This window comes from Dendrobates tinctorius, unplaced genomic scaffold (genome assembly GCF_039654945.1).
Source record: "Dendrobates tinctorius isolate UK_male_01 unplaced genomic scaffold, ASM3965494v1 ptg000157l, whole genome shotgun sequence".
Classification (NCBI taxonomy): Eukaryota; Metazoa; Chordata; class Amphibia; order Anura; family Dendrobatidae; genus Dendrobates; species Dendrobates tinctorius.
This window is the reverse complement of record NW_027361824.1, coordinates 2,826,973-2,842,466: the sequence shown is the minus strand read 5'-3', so window position 1 is coordinate 2,842,466 and position 15,494 is coordinate 2,826,973. Positions and strand designations below refer to the sequence as shown.

Sequence of the window (15,494 nt, the reverse complement as noted above, 5' to 3'; positions counted from 1 at the left end):
ACGCCCGACGTCCTCGCGGACTGTTAGACGTTGCAAAAGAAACCTGGGAGGGTCAGGTCACTCCGTTTAAAACAGTGATAGATCACGTCACACAAATGCAGGACCGTATTGTGGCTGTTATGCCTATCGTCAAAGAACACATGATACAGGCTCAAGGAGCCCAAAAAAGAATCTATGATAGGGGCGCCAAGATCCGCACGTTTGCACCCGGAGATAGGGTGTTGATCCTGGTCCCCACAGTGGACAGTAAGTTCCTGGCAAAGTGGCAGGGCCCCTTTGAGATTAAGGAAAAAGTTGGTGAAGTAAACTACAAAGTATACCAGGCAGGTAAGCGGAAACCTGAACAGATCTATGATGTAAATCTGATAAAGCCCTGGAAGGATCGGTCTGCCTTGTCAGCGGAGCTGGCCCGTCCCGTCTGCTCGCATACCGTACCGGAGGTACGGGTTGCAGAGACTCTCTCGGAGCGGCAAAAGACTGAGGTCAGGCAGTTTCTACTTCACAACCAAAAGTTTTTCTCAGAAAAACCCGGGCAGACTACGCTAATGAAACATGACATCGTAACGGAACCTGGTGTCACAGTTCACGTAAAGCCCTACCGAATCCTGGAAGCGCGCCGTGAAGCCGTTTTCCGAGAAGTGAAGGCTATGTTAGAGTTAGGTGTCATTGAGGAATCGCACAGTGCTTGGTCCAGCCCGATTGTGCTAATTCCTAAACCGGACGGCACCATCCGGTTCTGCAATGACTTCAGGAAACTGAATGCGGTCTCAAAATTTGATGCCTACCCTATGCCCCGGGTCGACGAGTTGATAGATCGGTTAGGAAAAGCCCGGTATATTACGACCCTAGACCTAACAAAGGGGTATTGGCAGATCCCTCTGGCGGAGGCTGCCAGAGAAAAGACGGCATTTGCTACGCTGGAAGGTTTATTTCAGTATGTGTATATGCCGTTTGGACTGCACGGGGCACCGGCGACCTTCCAGAGACTGATGGATCGAGTCTTGAGGCCACATAGGCGGTACGCTTCGGCCTATTTGGACGATATTGTCATTTACAGCTTGGACTGGGAGACTCATCTCCAGAAAGTACAAGCTGTGATTGACGACCTGTGGGAGGCAGGTCTAACCGCAAACCCCAAGAAATGTCACATCGGGCTAGAAGAAGCCCGGTATTTGGGGTATGTAATTGGGAGGGGTGTTGTTAAACCCCAGGTTGATAAGATTCAGGCGGTTCAGGACTGGCCACAACCTGTCAACAAGAAGCAGGTGCAAGCCTTCCTGGGGATCGCCGGCTATTATCGCCGGTTCATAACCAATTTTGCAGCCATCGCTACCCCCCTGACGGATCTTACAAAAGGGAAAGACTCCGTCATGATTAAATGGAGTTTAGCGGCTGACGAAGCCTTCCATAGCTTAAAACGGGCACTTTGCTCTCAGCCCGTACTGGTGACTCCGGACTTCCGCAGCGAGTTTGTGGTACAAACGGATGCCTCTGATACCGGTATCGGGGCCGTACTGTCACAAGTGAGGGACGGAGTGGAACACCCAGTCCTCTATCTCAGCAGGAAGCTGAATAAACACGAGCAAAGGTATGCAGTCGTAGAAAAAGAGTGCCTCGCCATTAAGTGGGCTCTAGAGGCCCTCAAATATTACCTGGTGGGACGAAAGTTCAGGCTGATCACTGACCATGCCCCTCTCAAGTGGATGCACTTGAACAAGGAACGGAATAGCCGGGTGACCCGGTGGTTCCTTGCCCTGCAGGCCTACACTTTTACGGTGGAGCACCGCCCAGGGGTACAGATGGGAAATGCAGATGCCCTGTCCCGAGTGCACTGTTTGGCGGGTGTCATTGCTCGACCGGAGTGGTCTGAGCAGAGGAGGGGTGGGATATGTGAGAATCATGTGGGAATAGTGGATGAGGGCAGGTATATCTCGCCCAGATTCCTTTCCTATGTGGCCTAGTCTGGTCAGTATCGCACCTGCTCGCTAATGGATAATGGGAGGTGGATATATAAGGATGCCAGGTGGTTGTGTGAGGGTCTCAGCCTGGGGACACAGAGAGCCTGTCTGTGTGAGAGGCACACGTGAGTGAAAGCAGTGCCCACTGCAACTGTGGTTTGGCTGGACGGGAGAAGCCCGCCAGTTGGTAGTTAGATTGTCCATTGTTTAGTTAGTGCCGGACAGGCAAGGATTTGTTTTATGTTTTATTTCCTTTTGCATTGTTTTCACCGTTAATAAACCTGACCCAGGGTCAGTTATACCCGAATCCCAGCTCTGCGCCTGAGTTTCATGCTGAACGCACGTGACCTTTGACCCCAGCAAAGCTGATCCCGGAGTGTTTTATCACAATACCAATAAAAGTAAAATTAATTGAGACATCAGTAGATTAAATGTTTTTGAATAGCCATATTGAATCAGGAGCCCCTTATAATGTTCCATACAAAATACGCCCCATATAATGCTGCACAAAGGTTAATAATGGCCCCATAAGATGCTCCATAGATTATGCCCCATATGCTGCCCCCATACGATGCTCCATTAAATATACCCCCATATGCTGCCCTCATAAGATGCTCCATTGAATATGCTGCCCCCATAAGATGCTCCACTGCATATGCCCCCATATGATGCTCCATTGAATATGCCCCCATATGCTGCCCCATTGAATATGCCAGGGGAAGAGTCTTGAGGAGATCATTTGCATATTCCCAGTGCCTTCTGGGATAAGTGAAGAGTCTCCGCGAGCTCAACGATCACTGGGTTTTGGCCGTTGCAGCTGAAAAGAGGAAATCGGAAAACCAGGGGAAGAGTCTTGAGGAGATCATTTGCATATTCCCAGTGCCTTCTGGGATAAGTGAAGAGTCTCCGCGAGCTCAACGATCACTGGGTTTTGGCCGTTGCAGCTGAAAAGAGGAAATCGGAAAACCAGGGGAAGAGTCTTGAGGAGATCATTTGCATATTCCCAGTGCCTTCTGGGATAAGTGAAGAGTCTCCGCGAGCTCAACGATCACTGGGTTTTGGCCGTTGCAGCTGAAAAGAGGAAATCGGAAAACCAGGGGAAGAGTCTTGAGGAGATCATTTGCATATTCCCAGTGCCTTCTGGGATAAGTGAAGAGTCTCCGCGAGCTCAACGATCACTGGGTTTTGGCCGTTGCAGCTGAAAAGAGGAAATCGGAAAACCAGGGGAAGAGTCTTGAGGAGATCATTTGCATATTCCCAGTGCCTTCTGGGATAAGTGAAGAGTCTCCGCGAGCTCAACGATCACTGGGTTTTGGCCGTTGCAGCTGAAAAGAGGAAATCGGAATTTGGGCTCATCTTTCATCGTTTTTAAGAAATCTCAAGATGGAAGAAGCCAGGAGCCATTTGGTGAGCTGCATTTCTTGCTACATGTTCACAGACTTACCAGTGGAAAAGCCAAACTTCACATGCCACAAATGCAAGCTTGTGTCCCTGTTGGAGGAAAAGTTGCAAAATCTCGAAGAGAGGTTAGCTACGTTGAAGATCATTAAGGAAGGTGAAGAGTTCTTGGACAGAGCAGAATTATCTCTTCATGTTACAGAAAGAGAAGAAATTCGAAGTGCACCTGAAGAAACAGAGGAATGGAGACATGTGACCCAGAGAAGCAGGAGGATCAGGAGGCAGTCAGCACCCATACTGCTCAGGAACCAGTACCAGGCTCTCACGCAGGAAAACAATGAAGAAATACATCAGGATAAGACTTTGCCAACAAGCAGCAACCTTGTACGCCTTCAGAGTCCTCCTGGATGGAGAAAGAAAAATGTTGTGAAGAAGAAACGGAGAGTGGTGGTCATGGGGGATTCCCTGTTGAGAGGAACAGAGGCCTCTATCTGCAGACCGGATATAACTTCAAGAGAAATGTGCTGTCTTCCAGGTGCAAAAATTAAAGATGTGTCTGACAGGATATCAGGACTCTTCAGACCTACAGATGACTACCCATTCCTGCTACTACATGTGGGGACAAATGACACCGCAAGAAACGACCTGGAAACCATCTGCAGAGACTTTGAAGACTTAGGCAAGAAAGTGAAAGAACTGGGAGCGCAGGTGGTCTTCTCTTCCATCCTCCCAGTGGATGGCCATGGAACAAGGAGGTGGAATAAGATTCTGCAGGTGAACAACTGGCTACGTCGATGGTGCCGTCAGCAACGATTTGGATTTCTGGATCACGGAGTGAACTACTTATACGATGGACTACTTGCTAGAGATGGGGTGCACCTTACGAAGACTGGAAAGCAGGTATTTGGAAGTCGCCTTGCTACACTTGTAAGGAGAGCTTTAAACTAGAACAACATGGGAAGGGAAGCAAAAGACCAGAAAAAGCCATACACCTGACAAATGCTATTGAGAACTCTGCTATTAGAAGTGGAAAGGAAGAACAAAGACGAAAGAATCTAATTAATAAAAATATTGGAGAAAGAGAAACCAATCACAAACTAAAATGTTTCTATACTAATGCACAAAGCATGGGCAACAAACAAGGAGAATTGGAACTACTAACACAGGAAAAGAAATATGATGTCATTGGAATCACTGAAACTTGGTGGGACAATACACATGATTGGAATACAAGACTAGAAGGATACAACTTATTTGCAAGAAACAGACTTGATAAACGAGGAGGGGGTGTCGCATTGTATGTTAGAAACGCGTATATCTGCACAGAGATTGAAGCTTCAGAGACTGGGAGTTCTGTGGAAACTGTTTGGGTAAGAATACAAGGACAGAACAATGGAAAGGACACCATTGTAGGCATTTACTACAGGCCGCCTGTGCAAGCTGAAGCTATGGATGAACTCTTTATGCATCAAATGGCCAAGTTCTCCAAAAAATATGACATAGTTGTCATGGGAGATTTCAACTATCCAGACATTTGTTGGGAATCTCTCTCAGGCAAAACTAACAGGTCAAGGAAATTCTTATCCTCTCTTGCTGACAACTTTATCTTCCAAAAGGTAAGGGAGAAAACAAGGGGAACTGCTACCTTGGATCTAATCCTTATAAACAGGGAGGAAATGGTTGAGGAGGTAAAAGTGGCTGGGACCCTAGGAGGTAGCGACCATGCTATTTTAGAATTTTGGATAACTAGAGGCGGAAGACCTGTGAAGACTCAGACGTCAAGGTTAGATTTCAGAAAGGCAGATTTTAAGGGATTCAGAAAGAGAATTGGAGGGATCCAATGGCTGGATATCCTTAAAGACAAAAATGTCCAGGAAGGATGGGAAATCTTGAAAAATGAAATTCTCAAAGCACAGTTGTTAACAATTCCGAAAAGAGGGAAGAATAGGAAGCAGTTAAGGAAACCAGGATGGATGAACACAGAACTTAAGCACATGCTAAAAAGGAAGAAAAAAATGTTTATAAAATGGAAAGAGGGAGGCATATCTAAAGAAGAATATAATGCTGTCTGCAGAACCTGCAGGGCACAAATCAGATTATCTAAAGCTGAAAATGAATTGAGGCTTGCAAGAGATGTCAAAAGCAATAATAAAGGATTTTGGGGATATGTCAAAAGTAAAAGAAAAGTCAAAGATGCTATAGGATTTTTACAGGATGAAAATGATGAAATGGTAAGACAGGATGTTGAGAAGGCTGAACTTTTAAATTCCTATTTTGCATCTGTTTTCTCTCAGAAAGGAAATGTAACATCAACTGTTATTCACTGTCCTATTAAGGGAATAGAAGAATCCAGGATATCTATAAACAGAAAGATAGTGAGGAAACACTTAGCTAGCCTAAATGAATTCAAGTCTCCAGGTCCAGATGAATTACACCCCAGAGTACTGAAGGAGATAGCAGAAGAAATTTTTGAACCCCTCTCTATAATCTTTGAAAATTCTTGGAGAACAGGAGAAGTGCCAGAAGACTGGAGAAGAGCAAATGTTGTTCCTATCTTCAAAAAGGGGAAGAAGGTGGACCCAGGTAACTATAGGCCGGTGAGTCTGACTTCTATACCAGGAAAGATCTTTGAACAAATTATTAAACAACATGTATGTCAATACCTGGATAAGAATGAAGTGATTAAACAGAGTCAGCATGGGTTTGTAACTAATAAGTCATGTCAGACTAACTTAATTTCCTTCTATGACGGTATCACTGATTGGTTGGATCAAGGAAATGCTGTAGATATAGTATATCTTGACTTCAGCAAAGCATTTGACAAAGTCTCTCATACAATCCTTATTGAAAAAATGATTAAGTATGGAATGGACAAGGCAACTGTTAGGTGGATTCATAACTGGCTTAGTGATCGGACCCAAAGAGTGGTCGTAAATGGCTGCACATCCAGTTGGAAGAATGTCTCAAGTGGGGTACCACAGGGCTCTGTCCTGGGCCCTGTATTGTTCAACATCTTTATCAACGATTTAGATGAAGGAATTGAGGGTAAACTGATTAAATTTGCTGATGACACAAAGCTAGGAGGGATAGCTAATACTAGAGAAGAGAGAGAGAGGATTCAAAAAGATTTAAATAAACTGGAGAAGTGGGCAGCAACTAACAGAATGGTTTTTAACAGGGAGAAATGCAAAGTACTACATCTGGGCAATAAAAATGGAAAAAGCATATATAGAATGGGAGGAATAGGGCTAAGTGACAGCACATGTGAAAAAGACTTGGGTATACTAATAGATCACAGACTGAATATGAGTCAACAGTGTGATGCAGCAGCAAAAAAGGCAAATGCAATTCTAGGATGTATTAACAGAAGCATACAGTCTAGATCACGTGAAGTCATTATTTCCCTCTACTCCTCTTTGGTCAGACCTCATCTGGAATATTGTGTCCAGTTTTGGGCACCACATTTTAAAAAAGACATCAACAAACTGGAGCAAGTTCAGAAAAGAGCGACCAGAATGGTGACCGGTCTGCAAACCCTGTCTTATGAGGAAAGGTTGCAGGATTTGGGAATGTTTAGTTTGCAAAAGAGAAGACTGAGAGGAGACTTAATAGCTGTCTACAAATATCTAAAGGGCTGTCACATTGTAGAAGGATCAACTTTATTCTCATTTGCACAAGGAAAGACTAGAAGCAATGGGATGAAACTGAATGGGAGGAGACACAGATTAGATATTAGAAAAAACTTTTTGACAGTTAGAGTGATCAATGAGTGGAACAGGCTGCCACGAGAAGTGGTGAGTTCTCCTTCAATGGAAGTCTTCAAACAGAGGCTGGACAGATATCTGACTGGGATGATTTAGCGAATCCTGCTTTGAGCAGGGGGTTGGATCAGATGGCCCAGGAGGTCCCTTCCAACTCTACGATTCTATGATTCTATGATTCTATGCCCCCATATGCTACCCCCATAAGATGCTCCATTGAATATGCCCCCATATGCTGCCCCATAAGATGCTCCACTGAATATGCCCCCATATGCTGTCCCCATAAGATGCTCCATTGAATATGCCCCCATATGCTGCCCCATAAGATGCTCCACTGAATATGCCCCCATATGCTGTCCCCATAAGATGCTCCACTGAATATGCCCCCATATGCTGTCCCCATAAGATGCTCCATTGACTATGCCCCCATAAGAGGCTCCATTGAATATGCCCCCATATGCTGTTGCCATCAGCTGCTCCATTGACTATTCCCCCCATATATTGCTGCTGCCGCTACTGCAGGTATTAAAAAAAAAAAAAAAAAGACATACTCACCTCTTGTCCCTGGGGGCCAGGTGCCGGTATGCTGAGCAGGCGGAGACACCGGCGCGCTATGGGGGACAAGTGTCGCCGCTGGCTCAGGACCCGCCACCTGAGATATTCACCTGTCCCGGTTCCAACACTGCTCACCGCTGTCTGCCCGCCAGTCCCTCTGTCAGTGACTGTTCTGGCAGAGGGCGCGCACTAACTACGTCAGCGCGCCATCTGCTGCCTGAACATCACTGACCCGGCGGGCACACAGTGGCGAGCAGCGTTGGAACTGGGACAGGTGAATATAGCATATACTTACCCCCCACTGGCGCATCTCTGCAGCCCCGTTCTCCCTTCCTTGCTTCAGCGGTCACGTGGTACCGCTCATTAAAGTCATAAATATGCGCATATTCATGACTTTAATGAGCGGTACCATGTGACTGCTGTAGGAAGGAAGGGAGACCGTGGGACAAGCAGGGGTGCTGCAGAGACGTGCCAGGGGGGTTAGTATGATATGACATCCTCGCTCCCCCTCCCCCAACTACCACCTGGCTATATGACTCGCGTATAAGCCGAGTGGGGGACTTTCAGCACCTAAAAAATGGGCTGAAAATCTCGGCTTATACGCGCATATATACGGTACTTTGTTTGAAGAGCACCTGTATACTCCCGTATTTACCTTCCCTCCATTCACATTGGTATTATTTCCTTTCATATTTTTTTTTTTGTAACCTCTAATTTACTTTGAGCTACAATATTTTTCACTGCCGCCCCTCTCCTAAAAGTTATTCATGGTTCACAAGGAAGCATTTTCCCAAGAATCACATCTTTTTTTAAAAAAATATTCCAATATTTTTTTCTAAGGGATAAGGTTTCTCCTTGTGGAGAGTGACATACCAGCTCTGGCTTGTCAAGGTAAGGAGGCCTATTCGCCATGTATACAGAGCGCCACATAAAGCCCCGCCCACAGCCCCGCCCTAGAGCACGAAAATCTCATTAACTGAAAACTTCAAATAAAGATTTACTGTTGTCGATCATAAAAGCGAAGTTTGGCCAGAAAGACACGACCTGGTCTTGTAGGGGCCACATAGAATCGTAGAGTTGGAAGGGACCTCCTGGGCCATCTGGTCCAACCCCCTGCTCAAAGCAGGATTCACTAAATCATCCCAGTCAGATGTCTGTCCAGCCTCTGTTTGAAGACTTCCATTGAAGGAGAACTCACCACTTCTCGTGGCAGCTTGTTCCACTCATTGATCACTCTAACTGCCAAAAAGTTTTTTCTAATATCTAATCTGTGTCTCCTCATGAGCACAGAAGGGAGATTCATCCAATAAGATCTCAGGGATCTAGGAAGCCAACACCATCATTACCCTCCGCTTTCTCTGATCCATCATAATACTTTTCTTGAAGTGATTTTCTAACTTGTCAGCACATTCTACGTACGCTGTCATTTGGCTTCGTAGTTTACAGTCCTGGGCAGGTAACGGTCAGCGTCTCCTAATCCCAGGGGGTAGGTGGATCCTACAGGTTGTAAGTTCTATAGAAAAGGGCTTTCAATACCCAAAGTCATTAGAACAGGTTTGGGAGGAGGAGAATGTTGTGGTCGGGAAGCAAAATGGTGATCACACGATTGTGATATGGCCGGACTACACCACCGATAAAGCAGCCACAGCCGGTGACTGAGAGGAATCTGTGACTTCTCTGCAGTCAGTGGTCACTACTCACCTGGGTAGTCATATGTGGGAATCTCCTCTTTACACCGCTCATCACCCCTCACATATGTCTCTGTAGTATTAATATGGGTCAGATCTTCACCCTGAAACAAATATTGTAAAAGTCACAGACAGATGGAGAAGTCCCATCTATGATCAGCTCTAATCCTGCCATCTCCACCGCTCTCATTACACAGATATAAAACATATAATACTGGTGGATAAAACCAGACTGAGCACAAGACCTTCACAGCCGTCTGCACATCATAGGGGAGATCTCCTGACACCTTCTCTCCATCTACCTGATGATCCTGAGGAGCACTGGGATCTTCTTGTTTACAGTCCTGTGGGAGAAGAGGACGGGGACATCTCTCTGGTGTTGTCCTCTTACTGGATAGATCTGGAGGAAACACACACAGGGACTGAATTCATTCTCTACATACAGATAATTATAGGCCGTGTGTCTTTAGTCCTGTCTATTACCTGGTGATGTGAGGGGCTGGGGAACCTCCATTATGACGTCCTTGTACTGATCTTTGTGTCCTTCTATATACTCCCACTCCTCCATGGAGAAATAGACAGCGACATCCTGACACCTTATAGGAACCTGACACATACAATGATACCGTCATCCCCTGATCCCTTCATAGTGTTACTGTATAATGTCCCAGCATTCCCAGCAGTGTCACCTCTCCAGTCAGCAGCTCCATCATCTTGTAGGTGAGTTCTAGGATCTTCTGGTCATTGATGTCCTCATGGATCAGGGGGTGAGGTGGAGGCCCTGTGATTGGGCTCAGGGCTCTTCCCCATCCCTCAGACACAGGGTCCTGACAGCGATCACTAGAGGTCTTCTTCACCACTGTGTAATCCTGGTTATGGAGAGACACATTAATAAATCTCACTACAGACATTTCCAGAGTCCTCACCTCTCCAGTTCTGTCTGTTATTCCCATAGATAAGAATGACGGAATGTGACATCATCAGAATCTCTCACCTCTCCAGTGAGACGGAAGAGGATCTCTAGGGTGAGGTGTAACATCCTCTCCGCCATCTTGTCTCTGTCCATATCCATCCTTGATGGGTAAATCAGGAAAATTCTCTTATATAGAAAAATTCCACTGAGAGGATCCGATATTGTAGAGACCTGAATGAGAAGATGATCCAATGTAACATCATAAGAATCCTGTGTAATAATACAATTACTGGAGATAATAAGGGAAACATAGGAGGAGACTCATTATTTTACAGTGTTTAGTTTTCGTCTTTACATCTCTATATATAAAAGTGAATGTATGTGTGTGTGTGTGTATCACGAAGCAGACCAGTAGAGGGAGACATTTCTTCAAATTCAGGGCTCAATAAAAATGTAGGGCTGAAAGTCAATAGGAGGGAGGACAGAGAGGTGGGTGAGCTGGGGAACAGCAATGTGAATGATAGAAGGGTGTGGAGCATAACGAAAGCATATCTCTATATATAAAAGTGAATGTAGGTGACAACACCTCAGCAGACACTGCCATGGTGGGAGACATCTAGCATCCCTGGGAACATTAGCTCCCAGCCATTGTCTGCCCCACAGAAAGGAGCAGAGAGCACAGGACAGAAATGAATCACCCCCTCCCTTCCCATATACCCATATCTTATGTGTAGTAGTCCTGTGTCTCTGGCTGACGGGATGATGTGGGATATTAGGGGTAGTAGTCCGGTGGCTCTGGCTGACGGGATGATGTGGGATATTAGGGGTAGTAGTCCGGTGGCTCTGGCTGAAGGGATGATGTGGGATATTAGGGGTAGTAGTCCGGTGGCTTTGACGAGATGATGTGGGATATTAGGGGTGAGTTGTGGAAGGAGAGAGCGGGGCTATGGAGGGAAAGAGCGGGGCTGTGGAGGGAAAGAGCGGGGCTGTGGAGGGACAGCGGGACACGGATGTAGCGAGCCGCAGCAGAGGGATAGAATGGGACGGCGGGTGGAGAGTGGGGCTGTGGAAGGAGAGAGCGTGATGGTAGGTGGACAGCAGGGCTTTTAAGGGAGAAAGCGGGACCCACAGTTAGATACTATGCCAGGGCAACGCCGAGCTTTTCAGCTAGTCTACTAATAAAACCTATATATTTAGGCCACAGACAACAAGCAGTTTCCTCCTCGGAGTCGGCAGCTGAACACGTTCCTCATAGACTCATCTTCCATAACGCTAATTCTCGTCTCATTACCAACACTGGAATCGGCATTAGCAATACTGCAGGAGATATTCATTACACGCGACATGAGAAATAACTCCTTCATGATGAGGACGACATCTTCATCTTCTACTACAGCTCTAGAAACAGATTTGGCCAGAGTCGGTCACTGACTCCATCCCCACCGGCCGTCTATATGAAGGTTTCCCGTCTTCCCCGCACTGGAATCTTCTATTCCGTTAGATCTCAGCTCTGAGTCACACACAGAAGTTTGATGAAGTTTTATAAAAGCTTTTTTGTTTCCACAAACATCATGGACAGAAATGATCTGATCCAAAAGTCTCCATGTACAGTGTTTTATGGGGTTTATTTCTGGCCTTAGGCTTTCCTATATTGCAAGAAAAATACCAGAAAAAAAAAATAGAATTAGACTTACCGATAATTCGGTTTCTAGAAACCTTCCATGACAGCATAGGAGGTTGTCTCCATGCCCTAATGGGGGACAGGAAGCACAAGAGGTTAAGAGGTCCCTCCCACCTCCCTCTCACCAGTGACTTATAACAGTACCGGTTACCTTAAGATTCTCAGAATTTGTCCAAGAATGTAGGCAGGGAAATAGTGGTGTCGTTGAAAGTTTCTAGAAACCGAATTACCGGTAAGTCTAATTCTATTTTCTCTAGCAACCTTCCACGACAGCATAGGAGGCATAACAACCTTTACTGCACTGGGGGGGGGACAACGGCCACCTTCTTTCCTCTGTTTGGACCAGAGGTATGGATGAATAGGTTGTGGTCGATGCTATAAGGGTTGGCACACTAAATAGTGGAGAATTATTCGCCTTACGTCCAGCGTATGAAACACCTCTTCTTTAGGGTTTGCTGGGTTTTGACAAAATGAGGGGAGAATTATATTCTGTGATCTATGAAAGTCCGACACGACCTTTGGTAGAAAAGACGGATCAAGGGAGAGAACTATGGAGTCATCTCTGACTGTTAGGTAGGGTTCTCTGATTGAGAGAGCCTGTAGCTCTCCTATTTGCCTTGCTGAGGTTATTGCTATAAGGAAGGCGACCTTACAGGAGAGCAGCTGACAAGTACAGGATGGCAGGGGCTCAAAGGGTGATTGAGTGAGTCCAGTAAGAACCACGTTCAAGTCCCATGGTGGAACCGCAACTAGCTTTTTTGGATATTTAAACTAGTATTGTCCAATGAGAATAATATTCCGGCACTTCTTAAACATATTAAATCAAACAATATTCCGGACTAACATAATTTCTACTGCCGGAAAAAAGTGAAGAGATCCAGAAAAAATGTCTTTAAAATAATCAATTTATTAATAATATATTAAAAACAGAGAAAAATGCCCAAAAGGAGGCGCAAAATACCCTACAGCAATCTTATATGAACAGGCATGATGATAATAAGGCACAAAAATCACACAAAAGCAGATATTGCACAATATAAGGGGTTAATAAAAGATGCAAATAATTCACAACAATCCTCAAAATGGTCTGCTATACCCAAATGAGTCTAAATCCAAGATCCCTAGGCGGCACAATGCATATAAAGGGTGAAATATAGCGGCAACATGACGGTGACGTCTAAGTCCTCATATTAATCTACCTAAATGAACCGCTACAAAATAGACCTAATTAAAAATAGTATAACCAAAATTGTATGCCTTAAATAACAATACTTGGTCATGGTAAGCTCAAAGAGACGTGGGCGCCGCAGCCTCCTCCACCCCAACGCGCGTTTCACAACAAGCTTCTTCCGGCCCCCCGAGGAAGGCCCTTTGTGTGCGAAACGCGTAGGGGCGGTGGCGGGACTCCCGGTATTACCACTATGGGTAAGAAATAAATTTTCTCATGATTTGTATTGATGGCTGAATATTAGGAGCTCAGGATTACTTTGTGGGATATATAGGTTGGCTACTGAGCCGTGTAATGGCACATAGAGGTATTCTCCCCAGTCAGGGCATTACATGTATTTATATTGATATATAGTCTTTTACCATGTGCCTAATTAGGGACTTGGGGATACCCATTTCTCCTATAATCCCTTTCTGTTAGCCCATATTCACCTGATTATAATAATTTTACTGGGTGTTCTGGCCATGTTGTCTTTCACCATGTACTGACTCATATTTTGTAATTACTGATATTTTAAGCGATTTAACAGCTTAATAAAATATTTATACTCTTTGCACAAGATATTACTCTGTGTGTAGTTCATATTGAACGATGTAGTTCTTATTCATTGGGCGTTTTCTGAACTCAATCGTGTCTCTGTTGTATGCTTTAGTACTGAGTTGCCCATCTCTTTCTTTGGACTTAAGTCCATTTTTGATCAAACACAGGCATGATATTCTATATTAAATACTTATTATCATCATGCCTGTTCATATAAGATTGCTGTAGGGTATTTTGCGCCTCCTTTTGGGCATCTTTCTCTGTTTTTAATATATTATTAATAAATTGATTAAAGACATTTTTTCTGGATCTCTTCACTTTTTTCCGGCAGTAGAAATTATGTTAGTCCGGAATATTGTTTGATTTAATAGCTTTTTTGGATGCAGTCTAGTGGCTGATGTAATGAATCTTCTTATCCACCTGTGATTGGCCAAGTCACAGTCAAACATGGAGCTTAATGCTGAAATCTGTACTTTCAGTGTGCTAGGCTTTAAACCTAGCTCAAGCCCCCTCTGTAGGAAATCCAGGATACGGAGAATATTAGGGTTTCCTGGGTCAGGCAAATCTGGCAGACACCATGAGGAAAACTTTTTCCATATTTTGTTATATATAGCAATGGTGATCGGCTTCCGGGATTTCTGGAGGGTGTTTATTACTGCCTCTGATAGACCCTTGGCCCTCAAGACCTGGGTCTCAGTAACCAGGCCGCTAACCTCATTCCCCGGAGGTTTGGGTGATGTAGTGGGCCCTGTAAGAGAAGGTCGTTTTCCAGGGGTAGGAGGACTGGCCCCTCTACCTGTAGCTCTGTAATTAGAGAATACCAGCTCCTTTTTGGCCATAGCGGAGCTACTAGGATGGTCTGGGTTCGACCCTCCCGGATCTTCCTCAGGGTCGCGGCAAGGATTGGAACTGGCGGGAAGGCATATGCTAGACGAAACCTCCACTTGTGGGCGAAGGCATCTACCCCCAGGGATCTGTCCCTGGGGTTCAGGGAAAAATAGTTTCTCACCGGAGCATTTTCTCTTGAGGCCAGTAGATCCACCTCCGGGAGGCCCCACCTGTTGACCAGCTTCTGAAAGATTTTTTTGTTTAGGCTCCACTCGCCAGGCTGGATGCATTTTCGGCTCAGGAAATCTGCCTGAAGATTGGAGGTACCCTTTAGGTGGACTGCTGTTAGAGACCGGAAGTGTCTTTCGGCCCAGCAAAATATTCGGCCCGACAGGCCCTCTAGACAGCAGGATCTTGTACCACCTTGGTGTCTGAGATTGGCCACTGTTGTTACATTGTCCAAGTAGACTCTGATATGATGGCCCTGAACTAGGTGTCTTGCCGCCAGGAGAGCTTCCTCCACAGCCTTCAGTTCCCTGAAGTTTGAGGACTTTGTACTCACTCTCTGGCTCCACAACCCCTGGAATGGTTGTTGGGACACTACGGCTCCCCAGCCTTTTTTTGCTGGCATCCGATGTTACCGTGACCAAGGGGATTTGGGACCAGTTGATTCCCCTGCACAGATTTTTGTTGTCCATCCACCATGCTAGCGAAGCTTTCACTCTTCCTGGGGTCTGGACTCTTTTGTTCAGGCAGGTGTGATCTCTGTTCCAGTTTCGCAAGATATGGGACTGGAGTATTGTGGAGTGAGCCTGCGCTCAAGGTACCGACTGGATACAGGAGGTCACTGACCCTAGTATGGACATAGCTGACGTGAGGGTCGGGGACCTCTGTTTCCTGAAGCTCGAGATTCTTGAAATTATGGACCTCTGATGTTCCTCCGG

At 45.6% G+C, this 15,494-nt stretch overlaps 1 protein-coding gene across 6 annotated transcripts in view; it reads right to left on the bottom strand.

The window, feature by feature from the left end:
- The window catches only part of LOC141051385 (uncharacterized), a 55,115-nt gene that overhangs the window by 9,839 nt on the left and 29,782 nt on the right, over window positions 1-15,494 (bottom strand). For 3 of the 6 annotated variants that reach the window (XM_073548328.1, XM_073548329.1, XM_073548332.1), the window contains exons 6-10: window positions 10,355-10,504; window positions 10,050-10,229; window positions 9,844-9,967; window positions 9,606-9,760; window positions 9,374-9,464 (exon numbers count right to left, since the gene is read on the bottom strand). In XM_073548328.1, the coding sequence (XP_073404429.1) occupies window positions 9,374-9,464; window positions 9,606-9,760; window positions 9,844-9,967; window positions 10,050-10,229; window positions 10,355-10,504 (700 nt within the window). The remainder of the gene's footprint in view (window positions 1-9,373; window positions 9,465-9,605; window positions 9,761-9,843; window positions 9,968-10,049; window positions 10,230-10,354; window positions 10,505-15,494) is intronic. The other 3 variants (XM_073548330.1, XM_073548331.1, XM_073548333.1) reach the window with 2 other exon arrangements.